The sequence below is a fragment of the Odontesthes bonariensis genome, chromosome 6 (genome assembly GCF_027942865.1).
Source record: "Odontesthes bonariensis isolate fOdoBon6 chromosome 6, fOdoBon6.hap1, whole genome shotgun sequence".
Lineage (NCBI taxonomy): Eukaryota > Metazoa > Chordata > Actinopteri > Atheriniformes > Atherinopsidae > Odontesthes > Odontesthes bonariensis.
The window spans coordinates 27349728-27375898 of NC_134511.1; the positions used below are offsets into that span (position 1 = coordinate 27349728).

General features: G+C 38.8%; 1 protein-coding gene across 1 annotated transcript in view; it reads right to left on the reverse strand.

The window, feature by feature from the left end:
- The window catches only part of LOC142382392 (zinc finger matrin-type protein 4-like), a 192931-nt gene that overhangs the window by 69907 nt on the left and 96853 nt on the right, over positions 1-26171 (reverse strand). The window contains exon 4 of the mRNA XM_075468190.1: positions 20812-20968. Coding sequence (XP_075324305.1) covers positions 20812-20968 — 157 coding nt within the window. The remainder of the gene's footprint in view (positions 1-20811; positions 20969-26171) is intronic.

Consider the following 26171-nt stretch of genomic DNA (forward strand, 5'->3'; position numbering starts at 1 on the left):
AATGAGGTGTAATCACATAATGTAATACGTCATGTATTGTTCTTCATCTGAGGTAGTATTTTCCTCAGACCAGGTAAAGACCAGATGATCTTTTTAATAATGTCCTATAATATAAAACCCGAGAATTGAAAGAGGGGGTACTTAATTTTTCACATGACTATATATACTGCTGCTAAGTCTTATGAAAAGATTCTTCAGTACCAACTCTGAGATGCCCTGTGAGCTGGTGTTTTCTCCCTGCTGCTGGGAATAAAAAACCCAAAACAAGAGACAAGTTGTATAATAGTTGGCTATATACATAGTTGGCTAAGTATATTTTTTTCATAGATATAACAAACATTTCTGAAGCTTTTTAGCATCTCTTTGTCAGGCATCGTAAGGAGGATTTATATGTTTTATAAAAAGTACCAACAAGAGAAAATAGTCTATTCTGTTGCAAATAGGAATTAAAGAGGAATGATTAAAAATCCTATAAGCAAAGATAATTTATCATCATCAGTGCAACCTCTCCATACACTAACCTCCTCCACAATGGTCTAATCACATTCAGATTCAATGTTCCTACTACTATACTTACAGGGCGCTCCAGCTCCGGAGTCATCATTTACAACAGTCTGTGTTATTGCAAGATAACACAGAAGGCCCATAAAGGAATGCAACCCTGTTTTTTATTTTAATGCATCATTAGAGGCATAGTGTCTAACACCCCTGTGCTTCGACTGAGGCCTCAGCTCAGTTCAGCAGGCGGACTCATCCGGTTCACTGTGAGGCAGATGGTTTTAGCTCCTGATGTAGCACCTGCTGCATAAATTACACATTAAACTATGTGAAAAGGCTTTTGCTTCTCTCTATCAAAGGTTTGAGCATCAGCTAGAGAACATTGTTGTTCATTTTTTGGAAATGCATTAGAGTGCTCTAGACACATTGTGCTTAGCACAAGGACCACTCTGAGAGAACTGTAGCTTTTACCCATTGTAATTTTAACATTGACATTTAGGGGGATAACTTTTTAAGAACAATCTTCGGAGCTCCGGGAAATAAATCATCTGAACCTGATAGAGTTGATTTATCAACATCAAGTCAAAAAGACAGTACATATGCCACATTTTATAATGCCAGTCTTTTTGCTGTTTAGTAAGAGGACAGACACATACACACACACTCAAAAACTGCAGTGGTAAAGTATTCTGATGGGTTCTCTTTCTCAGGTCAAATCGGCCACGTTCAAATTAGGCTGAGGTGATTCTTTTTTTTTGTTATATGGTCCTTAATCAGAAATCTAATATGAGACAAAGTGAATGAAGACACTTCACTTCCATAAAGCTTTTTCTTCTACACATGCTCTGAATGTTCTCACCATAAATCCATAAGACAGCTACAGCACTGCTAGCATTAGCCACAGCCAAAGCTAGTCCTTTAGCTTTTCTTGTCCCTTTCAATATTTTGCATCATTGCTGGATTCAAATTTGTCGTGCTCTCGGGGTAAAAATCATCCTCAAATTTGCTGTGATAGCGATAAAATTGTTTGTGTGTCTCTATATAATTTTTCTGATTGGTTGCACGAATATGAATTTTTTTTTTTATATAAATTATGCACATTAAGGGTGTCTAATACATACGTGTGCTGTTTCAGTGGGCTGTTGCCTTCACTTGAAGGTCAAACCCAAGATACTTCTAGTTAGGATCATCGGGCGAGAGGCGGGGTACACCCTGGACAGGTCGCCAGTCCATCACAGGGCCACACAGAGACAAACGAAACAAACAACACACTTGCTCACACCCACTCCTAGGGACAATTTTAGAGACACCAATTAACCTAACATGCATGTTTTTGGACAGTGGGAGGAAGCCGGAGTACTCGGAGAGAACCCACGCATACACGGGGAGAACGTGCTGACTCCACAAAGAAAGGCCCCAGCTGGGAGTTGAACCTGGAACACTCTTGCTATGAGGTGACGGTGATAACCAAGTAAGGATTGTGAACCATCAAATCTGATCAATACTGAATAAGAATTTAATGGAAAGGATGAAGGGTGTGACTATCAAGTTTCCCTCAGCGAAAACCTTGGAGTTATATTTTGACCAGAATTTATCATTTGTCGCACATATAAAACAGGTTTCTAGGACTGCCTTCTTTCACCTTCGTAATATTGTTAAAATCAGGAACATTCTGTCTCAGAGTGATGCAGAAAAACTGCTCCATGCATTTGTTACTTCAAGATTGGACTACTGTAATTCTTTATTATTGGGCTGTCCCACATATTCTCTGAAAAGCCTTCAGCTGATCCAAAATGCTGCAGCCAGAGTTCTGATGAGAACTAACACGAGAAATCATATTTCTCCAGTTTTAGCTTCTCTTCATTGGCTCTCTTTTAAATTCAGAATAGAATTTAAGATTCTTCTCCTCACATTTAAAGCTCTTCATGACCGAGCTCCATCATATCTTAAAGATCTCATTGTAAGATATTTTCCTAACAGAGCACTTAGCTCCCAAACTGCAGGTTTACTTGTGGTTCCCAGATATTCTAAAAGTAGAATGGGAGGTAGAGCCTTCAGTTATCAGGCCCCTCTCTTGTGGAATAAGCTGCCAGTTGTAGCAGTCACAGTGCCGTGTGGATTAAGAGTTTTTCAAACTTTGACAAAACCAACATTCTTGTGGGTGTAGCAGTCACAGTGCCGTGTGGATTAAGAGTTTTTCAAACTTTGACAAAACCAACATTCCTGTGGGGGATGTTTACGTATGTGGATATAAACCAGATCTTCATTTTCTTTCCACAAAGGAAAAAGAGACAGAAACTGCCTAATTTACAACACCCTTAAGAGCTTTTGGGGAGTCGAACTCACTCTTGGAAAAGTGGGACACTTACTATCTTATCTAGACCATAACTCGAAAGTTGACACTTTAACAGATCAGACCGACCAGATGGCTACACATGAACTGAGAAGACTCACTTTTAGTCAAATCTTAAAACTATATTAAATGTGTTTGATAACCGTGTACAATTTCTTTCAGGTTTCCAGCTTGATCACAAGACGCATATAGAGACAATTTGTACGATTCTGGCTTAAATATTGACAAAGAACTGATTTTGGTGGAAAATGCCCAACCTGCCTGATGGAACCACATTGCCCCCTAGTGGTCTGCAGTGTTGATTAGTTGAACATTTAAATCCCAGAGGACTCAGTAAAATGGACAATATATGCAACTAGTAACTTCTAACGATGTCCCTTCGGTATCTATTTGGTATTTGTTTGGTGTCCCCATTGTTAACACAGAAATTAGCATTGTGTAATTCACTATTCATTTGTCACGATTTCATAGATATTCATCCGAATTTTGAAAGTCATAATTGTCTTTATCATGTGTGTTATTTTGATGTCTTTGTATTACAAGTCTATGTTATATCTTTAATCTGCATATCTTAACAAGATGTGGTGTTTTCAGAATCACCGAGACAAATGTTCTATGAGATGGGAGTAATGGAGAAACACAGAGTTCTTTGTCTCATCCAGAAATCCCCCTATAGCACAGATCACCTTACAGAGACATGCACACAGTTCAAGCATGTCATTGGCTGAAAAAGTAGTGTAAGCCCCGCCTCCGAGAGTCAAAACCTGGAACCCGGGAAAAACACGCTCTCTTGTGCTCTGGCTCTCTGGCTCTCTTGCTTCCTGCCTCTTGTTCCAGAAGGGTTCCAACACAGAGTTTCAGAAGGAAGAAAAGAGAAGAACAATGGAGAATTGATCAGATGAGTTGCTCAGAGAGATTTGAAGAGCACGGAAAGATGAGAGTATGAGCCGTGGAGAAGACGACGGAAGGGAGGAAGGAGAAGGACGGAGCAGGACCCAAAGAAAGAGGAGAGGATGAAGCCCTCCATGACCAAAGAAGGACCCAAAGAAAGACGAGGAAGACCCGAACAAAGAAACAGATTGAAATACTCTGAAGATGCACGTTTTACGTGTTTTTGTTCGTCCCTCGCCATCCACGTCCTTCTACGTCGCACGTCCTAACCTCCGCTGTTTCACGCCATCATCACCTTTTTCTACCAAGAAGCCAACGCCAAGCAACCTTTTATTAATCTTCTGTGAACTTAAGTTCACTTCATCAGAGAAAGCAGCAACGGACCAACTCTGACACAACGATGGATTTGATCATCCCACAGTAAAGCCCTCGACATCATCGTCCCCGTTTCCCTGTGAAGAGAAGCAACTGAGAAGCTAAAAAGGTCAGCCACCACAGCCAGGAAGGCCCAGAGAGCGGAAGAGAAGTCCCCTCGGACCCCGCGTGGCCGCTGCCGTGTTCCGAGCTGACTAAGCAGAACTTCAGCACAGTAAGACCGACCCGTTTTCACCTTAAAGTGGGTTTGATGGATGTCTCGAGGCTTTCACAGAATGATACATTAATCCGAAATGTCAGTATTTAGCGTCAAATAGTCAGCCAACCCAAACTATTTGAATACATCCAGTATCTCCCCATTCCCCATATTTTATTTTCCATTCACTAAGTGTTTTATATAATCACCCATATTCAATGCATCTCCTGTTTGTTTTAAAGGTTCATGTTTTCGTCATATCATTTTAATAAATAGTTCATATATCTATATATATGTTATAATCACAGATTGTGTCGTATGCTTTCTTTACGTAATGTCTGTCCAACCAAACGAGAACTTCACGAAAGTAGCGAGATATGAGACTGATTATTAATTGATTATTAATTTAACATACCAGGATCGTAAGATTTTAACAGTTTTCCTACCTGACTGTAACTAAAGTTAACATACCGGTAGGTGGTGCCCTTAATTCGAGGTTTAAGATAAATCCTTATATTTGATAACCAATAACGCTACACAGTAAATGTCCGGGAAGCAGACAAAATTTCCTTTTTGATAAAGCTGCTATAGGACTGCTGGGGGGCCTCATCTGTTACATTACACTTAGCTGACGCTTTTTATCCAAAGCAACTTACAGCTATTTAGATAGAGGGTATTGGTTACAGCCCCTGGAGCAATGTGGGGTTAGGTGCCTTGCTTAAGTGCACTTCAGCCATGGATAGAGGTGTAGGGAGAGGTAATGGCGGGATTTGAACTTGCAACCCTCTGATCTTAAGTCCACCTCCCTAACCACTAGGCCACGGCTGCCCTGTCACACTTTTTCTCACTTTGCCCTCTTTTTCCTCTTAATTTCCATTTAATTTCTCAAATAATATTATGTACATGTGACATTATTGTGGTGTTACGGTGTTTTTTCCCCTCTTTTCTGTCTTCTCAAACCCCAGCTGGTGGAGGCGGATGGCCACCCTTCCTGGTTCTGGTTCTGCCAGAGGTTTCTTCCCGTTAAAAGGGAGTCGTTCCTTTCCACAGTCGCCTCAGGCACGCTCAGGCCAGGAGATTGGACTGAATAGAAGTTCCGGTGCAATCTGTTGGTTTCCTTAGCTAGGAAACATGTTTATGAATTGGCTCTATATGAATGCATTGGATTATTTTGAAATGAATTATGATTACAATAAATTGAACTCCAATTGGCTTGAATTGGACTATATTATTTAAGTGCCTAGAGATAACATTTGTTGTAATTTGGCGTTATATAAATTAATTGAATTGAATAGAAAAAAAGAAAGTGGTCGACTGTCGGCCTATTTTCTAATTAAATATTTTTTTATTGTGAGACTGGGTTGTATATACACATCCAAAGCCACCGACATCTTCTTGCTGGGAGTGGACAGGAGTTTAGCTTGGTTGGAAGGAAAATTCAGAGATTTATATTGAAATACATAATATGGGACTGAAAATAATTGCTAAAAACACTGGAAAATATGAGAACGATAGTTGAACTAATTCTCTGTTAATTAGCTCTATCCATGATAGCCAATGAAAAACACCTGTCAGTTAAAAAAATCTTTGCTTTGATTGACAAACGCCGACTTGAGTTCTGAGTTTGGTGTGACAAACACAGTAAACACATTATTATTTATTTACTGCTTTACATGGACTGTAAACATTTATTTGAAAGAATATGATATCAATTTTATTGTCCAAATACAGCATGATCTGGTGCATGCAGAAATTCTCATAGTAATTCCAAATGACTCTGAGTCAGCCTCTCAGTTTGCCGTTTTTCTTGGCAGCGTGTAGTCATATCCTCATCGCTTAGTCTTTGTTTCCAGGGATATGGATAGCACTCTCATCAGCACGTTAATGCAAATATATTTCATAAATTATTCAGCAGCATTTGTTTGTGCTTTACTTAAACATATTGGACTTTGGTGGATTTGCAGCAACACTTTGCTGCTTGCTGTTGGTTTTGTTGGCCATCACATTAAGATTAATTCAAATGTATTTTTTCAGCTATTTTGCAGCTGTTTGTCTGAATCATTTTCTCATCACTGACCAGCCTTTTAATTGATATAAAACCTGGAAATCCCTTAAAAATTGAATGTAAAATATAGTGAAGCTTTTCATTCACTTAAAACCTGGGGAAAAAAAAATCCACATCACATGAATGGAACATGTTATCTCTCAGCTGAAGTAGAAGATGTATATTCACTTGTGCTATTCTTACTGTAGCACTGAGATGTGTTTAAAAATCAAGACCCCTCCTGCCATGACACTTGTATGCAAACAGAAAAGCAGGACAAGCAAGCTTATTTAGAGAGAACAAAGATATAAATCTGAGGAGTTTTCACATCTATGGGAGTATGGGATCAAAGTGCTTTGAATCCATGAGCTTATCTCTTCTTCTTCAAAGCATCCCATCCGACCACCTCCCTTCTGCTTAGTAAACCTCCCTATAAAACTCAAGAAAAAACACATTTTTCTATATACGTTTTTCTCGGAGGAGGAGCCATGCAAGCCACAGAAAGCATGCACAGAAAGAAAAAAAGTCCTGGACACTTCGTCCATTGTTAAACTGAAGTCCTGCAGCCGAACCTGCAGCTCAGATGGTTTGTACTTTAAGCTTTGCTAAATTAGAGATGGGGGCTAAAAGATATTCCTAATAAGTCTGTGATTTGTGACTCAGATGGGACGCAAAAATGTGTTACTAAGTTCAGCATTTGGACCACAGAAGTAAAAGAGCGCAGCTACAGGTAACAAGTTGCATGAAGTGCAATTAAATGGGATTTCATGTACAGCTAAATTAAAGTTGAACCACTTTTACCATCACAGTAGAGGCTTTTTCCCCCCACATGAGTTTTATATATATAATGTATACATGTGTTTCATATATATAAAATATGCATTAAATGATCTGCATAGAGCCAGTAATTAAACCAGTTATGGAAAACATATTTTTTAGTTGCCTGCACTATGACCAGAAGTGAAAAGTAGAAATATTTTGTTTCTGTGATTGAGTAGAATTTTTTGGTACCTGTCATTTACAAGAGTAATTATTTTTCCACATTTCAACTTAAATATCTACACTTTCTATTCTAATTTTAATGTGTAGATTATATATTTAATTATTCATGTATTTTTTTTTTTTTTTCTGTGTAGCATCATTGTGCACCTTAAGATCAGTTTGAACATGTATGGATGTGACAGGAAACGTGTAGAAACAATGATCCCTTGGTGCATCCACCGGCACACAACAGATGTAACAAGACGTAACGTAACTAAACAGACAAAAAAAAGACAGAAGGACAGAATGTTGCGACAGAAGGAGCCAGTAACTGGGGACGCCAGATGAAAGTGAATCAGAAATAATGCAGATTGATCCTATTCAGAGCAGTAGTTATTCATCATTACAGATTTACTGAAATTGTAAGAGAGATTCAGAGTGAAGGTCTTGCACCAACCTGAAACTATGAGCAATGTGACATTAAAAAAGTATCAAAGCTGAAAAAACACACAAAGGCTAACAGTAGAGGCAGAGGGAGCTGTCTTTCTGTGCAATCTGTTGGTTTCCTTTGCTTAGAAATTGTTTTTGAGTTGGCTCTGTATGTATAAATTGGACTAATTTTGAACTGAATTAATTGGATTTGATTGGATTATGATTACAATGAATTGAACTCCAATTGGTTTGAATTGGACTGTATTATTGAAGTGCTTTGAGATGACATTTGTTGTAATTTGGCGCTATATAAATAAAACTGAATTGAATTGAATTGAACTGAATTCATACAATTCAACTGTTCTCAACGGTCTTGACAACAACCCTAAATCAAATGTTATGGAAAAGCCATGGCCATGCTATATTTTGTACAATTTTCCAAATAAACTCTCCGTCATGCAATGCAGGGAAATTTGTTGTAATACAGCCCAACAAAAGCAGCAGATGTGAAAGGAAGTGACATTCGTGGCAGATATTGTGCTTACAGCCCAAACAGCTGAAAACAGTACAAAGTGTGGAAATAATGCTTTTATAGAAACCATGAGGCTGAATATGAAAACACATGAGCCTATTTGTGAGACAAAATTGGTAATGACAAATCAGCGTACATTCAGCCTGCCTGTGTTAGGAAATAGAACAGGAATAGCAACTGCAACACCAGCAGATGATTTAACCAAAATGTGTGTAGATGAGTGTGTGCTATGTGGGTCATTGGGTGTATAACGTTTAACACAGCTGTGCCTGAGTAAAAAGGCACAGAAAGGTTATCAATTAGCTGATAGAACATAAATAAAATAATTTTTTTTTGTACAAATTCAATTGGGATCTAAACCTCAATTTGGCTCATTAAATTATCATCAGAGGCTATTTTTCTTTCATGGCATCACCTGCATGGATCGTTGGTGTGCACGCTCGCAGAGCTGGAATTTTTGCAGTTGTATGTTGGCTGCCAGCAGGCAGGAACAACAGCTGGTCCTGAGAGACACGCGGATCAACAGAGGAACTCGGCCAGTCTGCTGACGTTACTTATGTAGAAATCAATAGTCCAGACCTCCGGGTGTCCTGGATTTATCTTACTGGCAAACTCTATTTGTGACAGATCTGGATGCCTGAACAACAGAGGTGCTTTAATTTACAGTTTCAGAGAATAAATCAGGCTCTGTCCAAAGCTCACAGTTCGTTTATGTCAGCTACAGTGTGAGTCACCGCTCAAAAACAACACACTCAGCCCTTCATTGATAAAGCCACTCTTTATCTACTGCCTTCTGATGATAGAAGTTACATATAATGGTATTAGTAATACGGCAGGGGAAAACACAAGTCACACTTAAAATTTTAAACTCTGGTCATTAAAAGTGGATATTAGCAGCAGCCTGTAATTTATCTTTACTTTTCTCCAATGTGTCTGTTTGTGGAGAGGTGGGTCGAAGGACTTGGTTTGCTGGATGTCAGTAGGATTGATAACTGTGCCACCCCTCCTTGTGGCTGGGACGCCACTGCCTCCGTTCTGAACCATTGGCCACAGATGGCATCCTTAATGGCTGTGTCTGTCACTGACATGTGGCAAGGAGAGCAAAAATCAGAGTGCATCACTACATCATCAGATGGCAATCTGAGTCATTCGAAGACAAAGCGGAAACAGAACCCAATGCTGTATTTCTATTGTCTTTCTATTTGGCAAGATATCTTTAGAAAGACAATGTAAAACATTTTTATTTGCAATTAAATTTGGAACGGAACCTGCTATGGCATCGAATTTTTTGCCACTCAGGAGGCTTCACTATGTTATCCAAATAGAAAAGTGACGAAGGTGCATGCCCTCAACACATATGCAAATGAGCTAGGTGCAAAAGATCCCCATGTCTGTGCCTTACAGGCAGAAAATTACAACCGTGCAAAACATTAAGTTTTTTAAAGCCAAAAATGGCTTCAAGATAGGCTCAAAACTGCAGTTTAATTATTTATTTATGAAGCCTAATTCACAAAGTAAAGAATGATTAAAACACTGAATTAAAGAGTTACCCTCAGTCATACTTTTGATAAAAAATTTGTTTTAACACACGCAAGAAAGATTGAAAGCAAGGGTCAAATTTGCCCTCCAGTAATGTATCAATGATTTCAACACAAATTCTGAAGTGAGAAATAAAAAATCCTGTTTGGCATCAAGCTATGTTTCAATCACTGCCTAACAGCATGATTATTTCAATGAGAGATCGATGGGGAGCCCCGAAATACAAAAAAGATCAGATCCCAAAGGCTGTGAATGCAGTACACAAAGCAGCAGCAGGAGCAGGACAGTGCTGCGGCAGAGGTGACCAGAGTTCAGAGAAGGTAAGCAGCTACCTTGTTAAATTCAAGGGTTTATGGTTTCTTTAACTTCAGGAGTCACACTAATTTCCCTTTGGCTTGAAGATATCATTAGAAACGATGTAGCCTTTTTTCTTTGGCCCGAGGTTGAGGCAGTGATAGGAATAATTCTATTTCGTTTTTCAGCCAGAAGGTTCACTCTAACACTACCTCATAGACAGGAGATTTGTGTGCCAATCTACTTATTCAATCTAACAACTTTAGAGGGGAAAAGCTACAGTGGTTGAGGCAGTAATAATGCAGGATAAATTCAAGCTGCAACAATGCAAGAGTTCAGATAGTACCGTTAAAGACACGCCGCCTTATCAGTCAAACAAACAGTTCCAACAAATAAAACTAAAAGTAGAAGTAAGAGCACAGAGTAAAGCTGAGAACTGCATATAAATGACTCGGTCAACTAGAGTGCCAGCAAGCTGTTGTAAACAAATAAAGCTTGAGGCTGAGCTTTCCACACTCGCTGCTCGCTGTGGGCTCCAGAGCTATTTAGATAGCTGTGTTTCTCACCCAGTATTTCCCCCTGTTACCTTCACTCATTATTCTCACAATGGCCAATTTGTACAAAGATTCAAGGTGAGCAGCTGTCAGAGGATTACAACAGCGGCAGACTTTAAACATCCGGAGGTAAAGATAAGTAGGTGATTAAAATGAAATAATACACCAACAGACTCAGGAGGAAACACACCAGATTCTTCGCTGATAATGATAATGATAATGATAAAGTCTAAACTCTTAAAAGATTATACTGAACTTCTGGACTAATTAACAGTATCTTGTTTTGCCTCCTCGTTATGGGTGAAAATATTTAGCTTTCATTCCGTGGGGACCATTTGAGAACTGCGGTGTTATGAATATAATCAATAATTCATTAGTCATACGGACATTTCAGTCATGTCCAAAGTGGTTAACATGCCAACTGACCTGACAGAAAGACAATATTATCCCTATAGAGCTCATTCTGCCTGCACACAGTAATGATTCAATCTATAAGTTCAGGAGGTCCTTTGTTCCCACAGCCATAAGGCTTTTTAACAGTGACTGCTTTTTAACAGTGAGTTCTTCTCAAATTGATTGATTGATTTTTTTTTTATTTATTTGTTTATTTAGTCATTTATTATTATTATTAGTTAGTAGTAGCATTTTTACTAGAATTGGTATTATTACTGTTGTTGTCAATACAATCATTGTAAATATTTAAAAAAAATTTGAGCTACTTGACTAATTTGAATTTCCCCCATTGTGGGATGAATAAAGTATTTTTCTATTCTGTTCTATAATACAGGCACTATATGGAATCTTTCACATCGATGGGTGTGTCAAAGGACTCTTTCCAGCTGCTAACCGCCAAACATGCTCAGAGCACAGCAGAGGGGGGACGTGAAGTTAAAGTTGCACCAAAGTTGATTTTCTTTCATTTTGGAGGTAAGCGTGTGTTCTCAATTCATCCACATAAGCAAAAAGTCTGTCACGACTCCACCCAGGACTTGTTACCCACCAGCTTCTCACCAAACATTAAATTGATACTGCTATGTGTCACTTCCCAATCGAAAAAAAACACATCCCCAACCTATCTAGCAACAGAAGTGTAGAAATGATTTGCTTTTTCTGAGTGCAAACTACAGATGCTCTGTATAATAGTTCCTTACTACTCTTTAATTTTATTTGTTGTGTAGGATTCCTACACCTGGTGTCGATTGGTAAATTTTATTTTTCTCTTAAATGTGTTTTGGGTGAAATTACTCAATATTTGCATGCTAAATATCGAGCAAAGCCAAGCCAGATTTTTCTGAATCCTGCCATCTTCTATATCCCAGCATTAGCTCTCATCTCACAAATCAGTCCAGCGTCTCTGGGTGGAAAGTGTTACTAAGATACAGTACTGCTGAAATACTGAGCATGATATAATCTAAGATTTTTATCTTTTACAAATAAAAGTTTCTGCTCACTAGCGCATGTACACATCACACACTGCTGGTTTACCATAAAGAGGATATGTTTAGTGTGATGTAATTTCACATGTATACCATGGTCTGGGTGAATACTCGATTCTGATTGGCTGGAGGGTGTAGATTAAAAAGTGTTAATTTACACCTAAAGACATTCCAGCCAAATTGCCCGATGACAGTTCTAAATTATTGCGCTAGCTCAAACGCTAGTTGGTAACCATGGCAATGGAGAATTCAACGTTATTTCACAGTTTATTAATCACAACGGCAAAAGAATAATAAAAACGATTTAGGAAACTATCTGTGGACTTTGATTCGTTGAAACAAAATTTCGCATCATCCTCTGGACACACAAGCGGTAAGTAGTGCACTGGCCTTCTGAAATGATACTTTGTATCACGTAACGTAACGTGAAGCCATCATCTCACTTCCCTTCACTGATCAACTGCTGCGGTCGAGTCGCTCTAGTCACGTTGCTTGGCAACGCCTGCATAGGACCCAGAAACACCTGTCAACTACCGCCCCATCTCCAACCTACCTTTCCAAATCAAAGGTGTTGGAAAAAGGTAATTTATGCTCAACTTCACAACCACCTCACCACTAACAGCTTGTATGAGAAGTTCCAGTCTGGTTTCCACTCTGGCCACAGTACAGAAACTGCTCTGGTCAGGGTTACCAATGACCTGCTACTGACCGCTGACGCTGGCTCTCCATCACTTCTCATCCTTCTTGACCTCACCGCAGCTTTCGAAACCATCGACCACCACATCCTTCTACACCGCCTCCACTCCTCCATCGGACTTTCTGACACTACCCTGGCTTGGTTCATATCATATCTCACTGACAGAACAGAATATGCACAAGCCTCCATCAGTGCTTGCAGTGCTGCATCCAAACCCAACTTTCCTTGGAGGACACAGAGCAGACAGCCATGCACTGAGATGAATGTTTCTGTTTTTACTTAGAGTGAGAGGCAGGAGACGTTCCGCCAGGCAAGCTGGGTGAAACAAGGCCTGATACTCAGAGCGAAGGAAGAGGAGAATAAGGTGAACTATGTGACCTCATTTAGATGTGTGTTCCTCCATCCGCTGCTGCATCGACCACAAATTGTAAAGTGTGAACGTATCTTGTCAGTGGAACTGTGTCAGCTTGAGATAAAGTGTGTCACTATAATGAGCCCATTCACCTTCATCACAAATGGACACTGAACTCAAACAGTGTAGCTGGGTGGGCTACTGATGACTTTAGATAAGTTTGTTATTACTAAAACTGAATGAAAATGTAACTATTTTTTGCAGAGATGTGTATGTATCTTTCTTTTTGTATCAGGTGCTGATATAACATCTATGTTTTAAAGACGCATTAGATGATGTTCGAAAACTACCACATGTGTAAAAGTGGTTAATCCTGTCTTAAACATTAAAACTATATACAACAATAGTATCATGACAGTCTGGCTTAATTACTTTTTTACACAATTCATCTTTCATCCATTGGCTACAATGCATAGCTGCTCCCACAATGGCCAGCACAGCACAGGTCAAAGTTCAACAAATTTAAAATTTTTCCAAGTCTCTCTTGGAACTGTATAGACGACTATAGGGCCACTGCAACAGATCGATCTGCCACAAACTTATTAAACATCTTGAACATCCTCCTGCAAACATTGAAGAACCTAAGTTTCCTCAAAAAGTAGAGTTTACTATGTCCCTTCTTGTAGACAGCCTCAGTGTTGCATTTCCAGTTTGGTCTGTTGTCCAGATGTATCTAAACCTTTTATTCCCTCAGTCAACATGGGGAATAATAAATCACTGGCAAATAAACTGTGGGAGCTTTGAGTGCTGATGAGCAAAATATCAGCCATGAAGGAGCATATGTAAGACTCCTCTCTGCACAACACTTGGAGTGTGCTGGAAACAGAGTGGAAGGCAACAAAAAAAAGAAACCTAGACATCCCATTACCATCCGCATCTTTTCGATGCAGAAGGAGCAGCGACTCCACTCAAACCTCACCTCAGATTTTTCACTCTTTTCTCTTAGGCTGAGCCCAGCCATCCTCAGAGGGAAACTAATTCCAGCCGCCTATGTCCAATATCTAATTTTTTAGATCACTAGCTGTAATATTGTCTTACTGGTGGAGACAACTCTTTGGTAACAACATAAACCACTGAACTGCTAATACAGTTTAATTAGGGCTGGGCGAGTTAACTTGTGATTGTCGCGTTAACTCATTAATTATTTAACACAGACAAATATTTTGTAAAATATAAAAGTCTGTTGCTCACAGGCTTTTATTTTGTAAAAGTCTGTTGCTGTCTGCTGTGGAACTGGAAAAGAAAGTAATCCACCAAACATGGAGAAGGGTACGGAACTTTTACTCGGCCATTTTCATTGTAAAGTTCTTCCAGACGGCGGAGTCGACACAACCAAAGTCATCTGTAAACACAGCTAAGTTGAATTGTCTTCTCACCGTAGTAGTTCCAGTCTAAAATATCACTTAAAGGCAAAACACACAACTGATACCAGCAAGTCATTCAAGGAAACAGACAGTGGAGCGAGGCTTCTACATAAAAACTACATCAAAATGCTGATGTTAAAAGTGTGTTTGCACAACAAATGTTATGGCACTTTCATTCATATGGCAGTACATTTAAAATAAAACTAAATGCTAAGAGCTATACACTACTTTTGAATTCATTTTTGGATTTTACGTTAAAAAAGTGATTAATCGTGATTAATCAGGGAAATCATGTGATTAATTAAATGAAAAATTTTAATTGTTGCCCAGCCCTAATTTTAACGCACATTCATCCCCAGAGCACAAATCTCCATGACTTTGCTGAGAGCATTGAGCATCAGCATGGTTGCTTTGGCTTTCAGTAAAATTTCTATCACGTTAAGTGAACAGATACTCAGCAAACAAACAAAAAAGAAAAAGATTTCTGCCGTTCGTTCCTAAGTGCAGGATTCCCTTTTCGTTATGGGAATGGTTTTCGTGCAACATTTAAAATCAGGAACTTAAAACATAGTTTCCTGTGTGTATCACCAAAGGATCGAACTTTGCTTAGTATTTTGATACACATCCACTGAAAGCCTATGGTTACAAAGAGCGATTTTATGTATACATATGAACACACACACACACACACACACACACACGTACAAAACAAGTATGTCTTAGGAAACCAACTTGTTACAGACATGAATAAAGTCTTGCTATCATCCTCCTGAGAACGTTTTAGTGGGAACCAGTAGTGGGTGTAGCTGTTGTAAATGTCATATGGACATCCAAGAGATGTCCTTTTGTTTGCTGGGTATCCAAGCCCAGAATAAGAGTCTGTTATGAATCCAAAGACATTCAGTCACAAATTGATATAGATGTTATAGTTAGTCTTTTAACCAATTTAACCAGTCTTTTTTCCATTAAGTGGAACAGTTACAAAATAGCATTATAGAAATTCTTCATAAACAATAGCTCATGCACTTTGCTTGAATTAATGTTGGGTCCAGTAAATTTAACGTAATCAAACCTCATTTATCTAAGTAATTCACTGTTAGCATGAGTATATTTATTTTTATTATTGCTGTCTAAAACAATTTGGACAGTAGGCAAATTAATCAAAAATGCAAGCTTGTGATATAAGCCATCTTCTGATGCTTGAACTCATTTCGAATGTTGGATAAGAGCCAAGACACAACAGCTGCCACTTGGCACCAACTCTGCTTTAGAGCCTTTAAACACTACAATGTTTCCTTTTTACTCTCAAGGGATCCAATAGGTGATTTCAGCAGTACTCAATTACTCTCAGCAGCAATCAATCTATTTCCATTTACCAGAAGAAGGGCTCATATATTTATTGCATTAATGTATGCTCTATACAATGAACTATACAGAGAATATTTTCTTTTTCTGTCAAGAGGAAAGCACATAGAGCTTGACTATCGCTAACCTACAGTAGCTCAACACATTGGTAAATACTTCCAGAATTAACCTAACTTTTCTTGGTATTTAATTTATCCTGGAACTTTTCTATTTTTAAGTCCTTAGCAGAACAAACAAGTTTAAACTGGAAGACGAGAAGGACTGTAATATGGTATCCACTTGCAACATTAAACACAGAAAAACTGTACTAGATATAACCAACATACAAATAAAGACACTCCAATGTCAAAATAATCTGTTTCAAACTTGTGCTGGATTTTAAAAACTTTTCAATTGAAAATTTCATTAAGTTAAATTATTTATTATTTGTTCATTTAAATGAGAAATAAAAACACGAGCACAGTTTTTGTTGTCAAAAATTGTACTTTCATGCTAATTTTGCTACAGTGGTTATAAAATGTCTTCTCAAGTACAAATGGAGAATATCACAGGAAATAGAAATAACATGAAAAGACACAATTTTACAATCTAGGATAAGATCATAATCACAGCTATTGTTGTCTGTTTACATCAAATACCAAGTAACAATCAAGAATCAGGTAGTGCTGTACAGACAGAGCAAAGAGTGCCTCGCACCAAGGTATAGAATTGCATCGGATTATGAGCTGGACGTCTACTTTGATCCTGGAAAACATTAGAGATGATGGAGGTTTGTTTTCCTTTGGCTCGCTTTGCCCTGTTTGCAGTCTTTTTGTTAAGCTAATCTACTGATCCCTGTTACTCTCAATTTAGAGTTTAGAGCAATGAATATAAAATCATGGCTTCTCACAGATGCAGTAAAAGAGACTGATTACCTTGTACTCATCAGGTGTTGAATCAGATGCTGATTGACACTTTCACAAGGAGCTAAATTTTTATCAATATCTCCACTCAAAAGGACTCAGGGCTACACTTAGGAGAAACCTCACATTTTCATTACAGATATGCACATTTAACCACCATAGTGTGTCACATGGATGCCCTGAAACTGATGGCAACAACAAAATTTCGCATCATCCTCTGGACACACAAGTGGTAAGTAGTGCACTGGCCTTCTGAAATGATACTTTGTATCACGTAACGTAACGTGAAGCCATCATCTCACTTCCCTTCACTGATCAACTGCTGCGGTCGAGTCGCTCTAGTCACGTTGCTTGGCAACGTTTGCATAGGACCCAGAAACACCTGTCAACTACCGCCCCATCTCCAACCTACCTTTCCTATCAAAGGTGTTGGAAAAGGTAGTTTCTGCTCAACTTCACAACCACCTCACCACTAACAGCTTGTATGAGAAGTTCCAGTCTGGTTTCCGCTCTGGCCACAGTACAGAAACTGCTCTGGTCAGGGTTACCAATGACCTGCTACTGACCGCTGACGCTGGCTCTCCATCACTTCTCATCCTTCTTGACCTCACCGCAGCTTTCGACACCATCGACCACCACATCCTTCTACACCGCCTCCACTCCTCCATCGGACTTTCTGACACTACCCTGGCTTGGTTCACATCATATCTCACTGACAGAACAGAATATGTATCCCTGGGAGGTGCAAATTCAGATATGCACGCCGTTACCTGTGGTGTCCCTCAAGGCTCTGTCCTTGGCCCCACCCTCTTCACACTGTACATGCTCCCCCTTGGTCGTGTCATCAGACCGGCATGGAATATCTTTCCACTGCTATGCTGATGACACCCAACTCTACATTAAAGCAAACCCAATCCCCTCTGCAGCCCTATCCACAGTTTCCACCTGCCTGGAGGAGATCATGGCGTGGATGACGGCAAACTTCCTGCAACTAAACAGCTCAAAAACAGAAGCCATTCTTGTTGGCACTCTGCACCAGATTGAGTCATCCACTATCACCAGCATCACCTTCTCCGGCCACGACATCCACCTTTCACCCTCAGTCACTAATCTCAGTGTTAGGATGGACCCTCACCTGACCTTTGAGGCTCACATCAAACAACTTTGCAAAACCTCCTTCTTCCACCTCAAAAACATTGCCAAACTCCGCCCCTGCAGTATATTCAGAACTGTGCTGCCAGGATCCTGATGGGGGGGCGGAAGTACCACCACATCACACCCATCCTCAAATCCCTCCATTGGCTTCCTGTCCAGTACAGGATCGAATTCAAGATTTCCCTTCTGTCCCACCAGTGCCTCCATGGCACTGCCCCCCCCCTACATCATAGAACTCATCGCCCCCCATTCCTCCTCACATCATCTCCGCTCTGGACAGGGCAATCTCCTCCAGCTCCAAAGGACAAGGCTCAGGTCTATGGGCGACCGGGCCTTCAGCTCAGCTGCACCCAGTGTGTGGAATGCTCTCCCCGACCATCTAAGGGAACCACAGACTGTGGATTTTTTAAAAAAAGGCCTGAAAACTCACCTTTTTTAGAAAAGCCTTTAGTTTGCCTGAATTATCTTAATATCATTTTACTGTTTTTTTTTTGCTAGTTTTAAAATGTAGCACTCTGAGGTCATTAAATTGATGTAAAGTGCTTTATAAATAAAATATATTATTATTATTATTATAATAAACAGCCCGCTCAGCTGTGACTTACAACAACTCACGATTTTAACTCTAAAACACATTAAAGTATTTATGATTGACTGAATATTTATTTCTTTCGTAAGTGACCATGGTGTAAGTGGGATAATGCTCTTTTTTCTGATAATGGACACCTCGTCCGGCATTATCTCTTACCTAATTTCTTCAATCTGGTTTCATTTCACCAACTCACCATCTGTGTTGTTTTCCATTAAATGTTGTTATTACAGTTTTCACCTTTTGCAATAGAAGTGCCCTTAGCTTCACGCACGCTTTTTGGTGTATGCACCACATTTAAATGGATGGAACCACAGCCCATAATGTCTATTTACCACCCTCTGTCATATATTGTTCACGTATGATTTACAAACAGTTCAACCAAAGGAAGATGTCATTGTTAAGTCTGCTGGAGAGAAGAGAATTTATTGCCGCTAGATGTCCTCAAAAAAAAATGGTGGAGGCAGGATACTGTGAAGGTAGAGAGCAATAATGGAGACAGATAAAATAAGTTTCCAACAGACTTTCTAAATGGTAATCTTAATAAAATTGATGTGTCAGCCAGTGGTGAGCCAGAATCATATTTTAGAGAAAGCTCCAGCGTTGCTCCTTTTCTTCCAAAGCAAAAGAGATCTGATGGTTTAATATTTTAACGTCAGGACCAGACTGCATGAAGATGGGATAACGGGAACAGCTACGGGACATAGCTGGGGGATGATGTAACAATATCTAACACATTGTTTGTGGTTGATTAATTAAGCTTCTTTAGCTGCTTCATTTTTTTACTTTCATGAATTACTCAACTTAAACATGGTAAACACTGCCTACCAGATGTGAGAGGGAGATAATCTTTAATTGATGAGTATAAAACAGGAGGCTGTAAAACAGAGCAAGCTACTCTTCCTACGGGCAGTGTAAAAATTACATGTAAAAATCTTGGGAAAACGAACAGAGAAATTGCTCCTTGCAGAGTATAACCTTACAAGCTTCTCATGTCACTGAAACTTGACCTGACAGCTGCCCTTTAGTTGGCATCCTCTTACTCATTCACTGGCTCATGACAATAGAATATTATTATAATGAATTCCTTCTGTTTAATAAAACTTCTAAACCATAGTCATGTGAAAAATGGTGTACATCCTTATTGAATTCTAAAGCTTAATGCAGCACGAAATAAAACAAATAATGTTGTGATGACTAAGTTTTAAGATTTGGTGTCTTTGCCAGCTTATGATAACAAATGTATGTGCTGGGCTGTGCATGTGCAGGGCTCAGATGGATAAGATATTACAATTTTGACAGTGGTATCAAATCCCACAACTGTAAGTGGAGCCAAAGACTATAAAGATCTAATGATGCTTTAATACAGAGAACGGTTTTGTCAAGTTAGCACTGCTATAGGTGGTTCTACAAGCTACTAAACATGGGGGGGTACTTCGTTTTTTACACACTGCTTCTTCACTTTAGCTTAGTTTTTGCTAAATAGGTAACAGCAGGATATTGTTGTTCACATGATATTTTATTTACCATGGCAATGTAATATACTGTATACAATGCAGATCATGTTGCCCATGTGATGATTTCACATACAAACAAATCCCTTAAAAATGTAAGTCAAGAAAAGTAAACTTTATTAAAGATACACTACATTTTTGTGGTTGTTGTTTGATTTGTCTTTTTGTGTGTGTGTTCGTATATCAAGCATATCACAGAATATGAAAATGTGTCATCTAATCTTTGTTAGATCTGTAACTTTACACTACATTGTTGATTCGCATTTTTGGTGGCCTCTGAAGTATTGCATGTTAGCAAAGAGCCAGTGTGATATATATAAAGAATTTAAAGAAGTCTTTGGCTGGATGCATGCTTAATGTTTTAATGCATCAGTGTGATGCATTAAAACATAAAAATAATTCAAGAATATGAGTCATCAGTGCTATCTGTTTGGATCCCAGCTGAGAGAAACACTGATAGAAATGTGGTGAGACAGCCACAACTGTCTGCTACACTGTTTTCTAAAAATCTGCTGTGGAATTCAACTCCACTTCATGCATACATAACACCTCTTAAAATTTCGGCCACCCATGGCATCCTGCTTCTGATTCCTTAATTGTTTTTCCTCTGAATTATAAGTCCACTTTGAGCACATGTAGCTCCTACATAATTCATACCCACAATGCAATGTTTTACCATGGGCTGTACCTTTGGTTATGATGGCAGGCTGCTCTCCCAGTAGCAGTTTTAGCCTCTTGGCATGGATTTTACCCTGGTAGTGTGACTGTGCCACCACTGCTGAGGTGAAGGACATGTTACACAATGTGCAGCACTTATTCTTGTCGACGTCGCCCTCGTCGCTGCCCTAAAAAGATAAAAACAAACATAACTCATGAATGATGAATCAGTCCATCCAGACATTCATTTACCTTTGGGAGCTTTTACAACAAGACTCAATGAAACATGTTATATGTATTACAGAAATACTGTTCTTGCAAGACAGCTGCACATAAAACACATCACTGATCTGTATCGCTGCTTATTCACAGGAGGGGAGTCTGAAGCTTATGGATACCTGCGGGATGCAAATGAAGTCGATGAGTTTTAAGGAGAGATATCAGGGTTTGTTCGGCTAATGGTGTGCTGCTCTCAAAGCCTCCATCAGTGCTTGCAGTGCTGCATCCAAACCCAACTTTCCTTGGAGGACACAGAGCAGACAGCCATGCACTGAGATGAATGTTTCTGTTTTTACTTAGAGTGAGAGGCAGGAGACGTTCCGCCAGGCAAGCTGGGTGAAACAAGGCCTGATACTCAGAGTGAAGGAAGAGGAGAATAAGGTGAACTATGTGACCTCATTTAGATGTGTGTTCCTCCATCCGCTGCTGCATCGACCACAAATTGTAAAGTGTGAACGTATCTTGTCAGTGGAACTGTGTCAGCTTGAGATAAAGTGTGTCACTATAATGAGCCCATTCACCTTCATCACAAATGGACACTGAACTCAAACAGTGTAGCTGGGTGGGCTACTGATGACTTTAGATAAGTTTGTTATTACTAAAACTGAATGAAAATGTAACTATTTTTTGCAGAGATGTGTATGTATCTTTCTTTTTGTATCAGGTGCTGATATAACATCTATGTTTTAAAGACGCATTAGATGATGTTCGAAAACTACCACATGTGTAAAAGTGGTTAATCCTGTCTTAAACATTAAAACTATATGCAACAATAGTATCATGACAGTCTGGCTTAATTACTTTTTTACACAATTCATCTTTCATCCATTGGCTACAACGCATAGCTGCTCCCACAATGGCCAGCACAGCACAGGTCAAAGTTCAACAAATTTAAAAATTTTTCCATGTCTCTCTTGGAACTGTATAGACGACTATAGGGCCACTGCAACAGATCGATCTGCCACAAACTTATTAAACATCTTGAACATCCTCCTGCAAACATTGAAGAACCTAAGTTTCCTCAAAAAGTAGAGTTTACTATGTCCCTTCTTGTAGACAGCCTCAGTGTTGCATTTCCAGTTTGGTCTGTTGTCCAGATGTATCTAAACCTTTTATTCCCTCAGTCAACATGGGGAATAATAAATCACTGGCAAATAAACTGTGGGAGCTTTGAGTGCTGATGAGCAAAATATCAGCCATGAAGGAGCATATGTAAGACTCCTCTCTGCACAACACTTGGAGTGTGCTGGAAACAGAGTGGTAAGCAACAAAAAAAAGAAACCTAGACATCCCATTACCATCCGCATCTTTTCGATGCAGAAGGAGCAGCGACTCCACTCAAACCTCACCTCAGATTTTTCACTCTTATCTCTTAGGCTGAGCCCAGCCATCCTCAGAGGGAAACTAATTCCAGCCGCCTATGTCCAATATCTAATTTTTTAGATCACTAGCTGTAATATTGTCTTGCTGGTGGAGACAACTCTTTGGTAACAACATAAGCCACTGAACTGCTAATACAGTTTAATTAGGGCTGGGCGAGTTAACTTGTTATTGTCGCGTTAACTCATTAATTATTTAACACAGACAAATATTTTGTAAAATATAAAAGTCTGTTGCTCACAGGCTTTTATTTTGTAAAAGTCTGTTGCTGTCTGCTGTGGAACTGGAAAAGAAAGTAATCCACCAAACATGGAGAAGGGTACGGAACTTTTACTCAGCCATTTTCATTTTAAAGTTCTTCCAGACGGCGGAGTCGACACAACCAAAGTCATCTGTAAACACAGCCAAGTTGAATTGTCTTCTCACCGTAGTAGTTCCAGTCTAAAATATCACTTAAAGGCAAAACACACAACTGATACCAGCAAGTCATTCAAGGAAACAGACAGTGGAGCGAGGCTTCTACATAAAAACTACAGAAAGATGCTGATGTTAAAAGTGTGTTTGCACAACAAATGTTATGGCACTTTCATTCATATGGCAGTACATTTAAAATAAAACTAAATGCTAAGAGCTATACACTACTTTTGAATTCATTTTTGGATTTTACGTAAAAAAGTGATTAATCGTGATTAAACAGGGAAATCATGTGATTAATTAGATGAAAAATTTTAATTGTTGCCCAGCCCTAATTTTAACGCACATTCATCCCCAGAGCACAAATCTCCATGACTTTGCTGAGAGCATTGAGCATCAGCATGGTTGCTTTGGCTTTCAGTAAAATTTCTATCACGTTAAGTGAACAGATACTCAGCAAACAAACAAAAAAGAAAAAGATTTCTGCCGTTCGTTCCTAAGTGCAGGATTCCTTTTTCGTTACGGGAATGGTTTTCGTGCAACATTCAAAATCAGGAACTTAAAACATAGTTTCCTGTGTTTATCACCAAAGGATCGAACTTTGCTTAGTATTTTGATACACATCCACTGAAAGCCTATGGTTACAAAGAGCGATTTTATGTATACATATGAACACACACACACACACACACACACACACACACACACACACGTACAAAACAAGTATGTCTTAGGAAACCAACTTGTTACAGACATGAATAAAGTCTTGCTATCATCCTCCTGAGAACGTTTTAGTGGGAACCAGTAGTGGGTGTAGCTGTTGTAAATGTCATATGGACATCCAAGAGATGTCCTTTTGTTTGCTGGGTATCCAAGCCCAGAATAAGAGTCTGTTATGAATCCAAAGACATTCAGTCACAAATTGATATAGATGTTATAGTTAGTCTTTTAACCAATTTAACCAGTCTTTGTTCCATTAAGTGGAACAGTTACAAAATAGCATTGTAGAAATTCTTCATAAACAATAGCTCATGCACTTTGCTTGAATTAATGTTGGGTCCAGTAAATTTAACGTAATCAAACCTCATTTATCTAAGTAATTCACTGTTAGCATGAGTATATTTATTTTTATTATTGCTGTCTAAAACAATTTGGACAGTAGGCAAATTAATCAAAAATGCAAGCTTGTGATATAAGCCATCTTCTGATGCTTGAACTCATTTCGAATGTTGGATAAGAGCCAAGACACAACAGCTGCCACTTGGCACCAACTCTGCTTTAGAGCCTTTAAACACTACAATGTTTCCTTTTTACTCTCAAGGGATCCAATAGGTGATTTCAGCAGTACTCAGTTACTCTCAGCAGCAGTCAATCTATTTCCATTTACCAGAAGAAGGGCTCATATATTTATTGCATTAATGTATGCTCTATACAATGAACTATACAGAGAATATTTTCTTTTTCTGTCAAGAGGAAAGCACATAGAGCTTGACTATCGCTAACCTACAGTAGCTCAACACATTGGTAAATACTTCCAGAATTCACCTAACTTTTCTTGGTATTTAATTTATCCTGGAACTTTTCTATTTTTAAGTTCTTAGCAGAACAAACAAGTTTAAACTGGAAGACGAGAAGGACTGTAATATGGTATCCACTTGCAACATTAAACACAGAAAAACTGTACTAGATATAACCAACATTTCAATTGAAAATTTCATTAAGTTAAATTATTTATTATTTGTTCATTTAAATGAGAAATAAAAACACAAGCACAGTTTTTGTTGTCAAAAATTGTACTTTCATGCTAATTTTGCTACAGTGGTTATAAAATGTCTTCCCTAGTACAAATGGAGAATATCACAGGAAATAGAAATAACATGAAAAGACACAATTTTACAATCTAGGATAAGATCATAATCACAGCTATTGTTGTCTGTTTACATCAAATACCAAGTAACAATCAAGAATCAGGTAGTGCTGTACAGACAGAGCAAAAAGTGCCTCGCACCAAGGTATGGAATTGCATCGGATTATGAGCTGGACGTCTACTTTGATCCTGGAAAACATTAGAGATGATGGAGGTTTGTTTTCCTTTGGGTCGCTTTGCCCTGTTGGCAGTCTTTTTGTTAAGCTAATCTACTGATCCCTGTTACTCTCAATTTAGAGTTTAGAGCAATGAATATAAAATCATGGCTTCTCACAGATGCAGTAAAAGAGACTGATTACCTTGTACTCATCAGGTGTTGAATCAGATGCTGAATGACACTTTCACAAGGAGCTAAATTTTTATCAATATCTCCATTCAAAAGGACTCAGGGCTACACTTAGGAGAAACCTCACATTTTCATTACAGATATGCACATTTAACCACCATAGTGTGGATGCCCTGAAACTGATGGCAACAACTTGCAGACAAAAAACACCAAGATTGATTTTAACTGGCTGCAACACTGCTGGCAGCTCACTATCAGTCGTGTTGTGTCAGGCTCATGGTCTAATCAAAAATAACAAACTAGCCTAATTATCTCAGAAAGTTGTGTTTATCAGAGACTGTGGTCCAACACAGCTTCCTGGACTGGCAGCCAGTATCAATCTACAACATCCAGTTGTTTCCAAATCCCCCTTTGTACTTGATGATTTTTAATCCAACTAAATTCCATGTAAAGTTGTTCTCATTTCCAATTGTTAGAAAACACATTAAGCCTGTAGTAGTGACAAAAAAAGAGAAAACTGTCAGCACTGTAAAAGATTTTAGAAATGTCACATGCTTTGATAAAATTACTTAAGATAATGGCTGTGCTTTGATTTTGTCAGGTTGTAAAACGACAGAAAAAAATTCACATATGCAGCTTACAGCTGTGTGGTTAGCAGGTGAAGGAGGAGACGAAAGTCCTAGCACACAACTAAATGCCATCAAGCCAGACTCTAGGCTGACTCTGCCTTTAGCATTACGTCATCAAACAACATTACAAGGCCACTGCTTCAGTATGCACACCAGGGTGTGCAGAAAACCCGCTTTTTCTATTTCTTCTAACATTCATTGAGGTCATTTACAATTATAAATACTTAATTTATGATTTAATTTGTATTAGAATAACACTGAAAATTGCCATTAAAGATTAGATTTGTTTTTTACTACACAACAGATTTAGGATATGTAAGTGTAACAGTGTCATTCAGTAAACTGTAATTGTAGTTTTGAATACTTGAATTTTATACAAAGTTTAATTCTATTCATAAACCCAGCAATACGTGAAACTGTTTAGTAGCCAATCACATCACACATCCTCTCTGATATTGAGTACCCTGTCAGCCAAA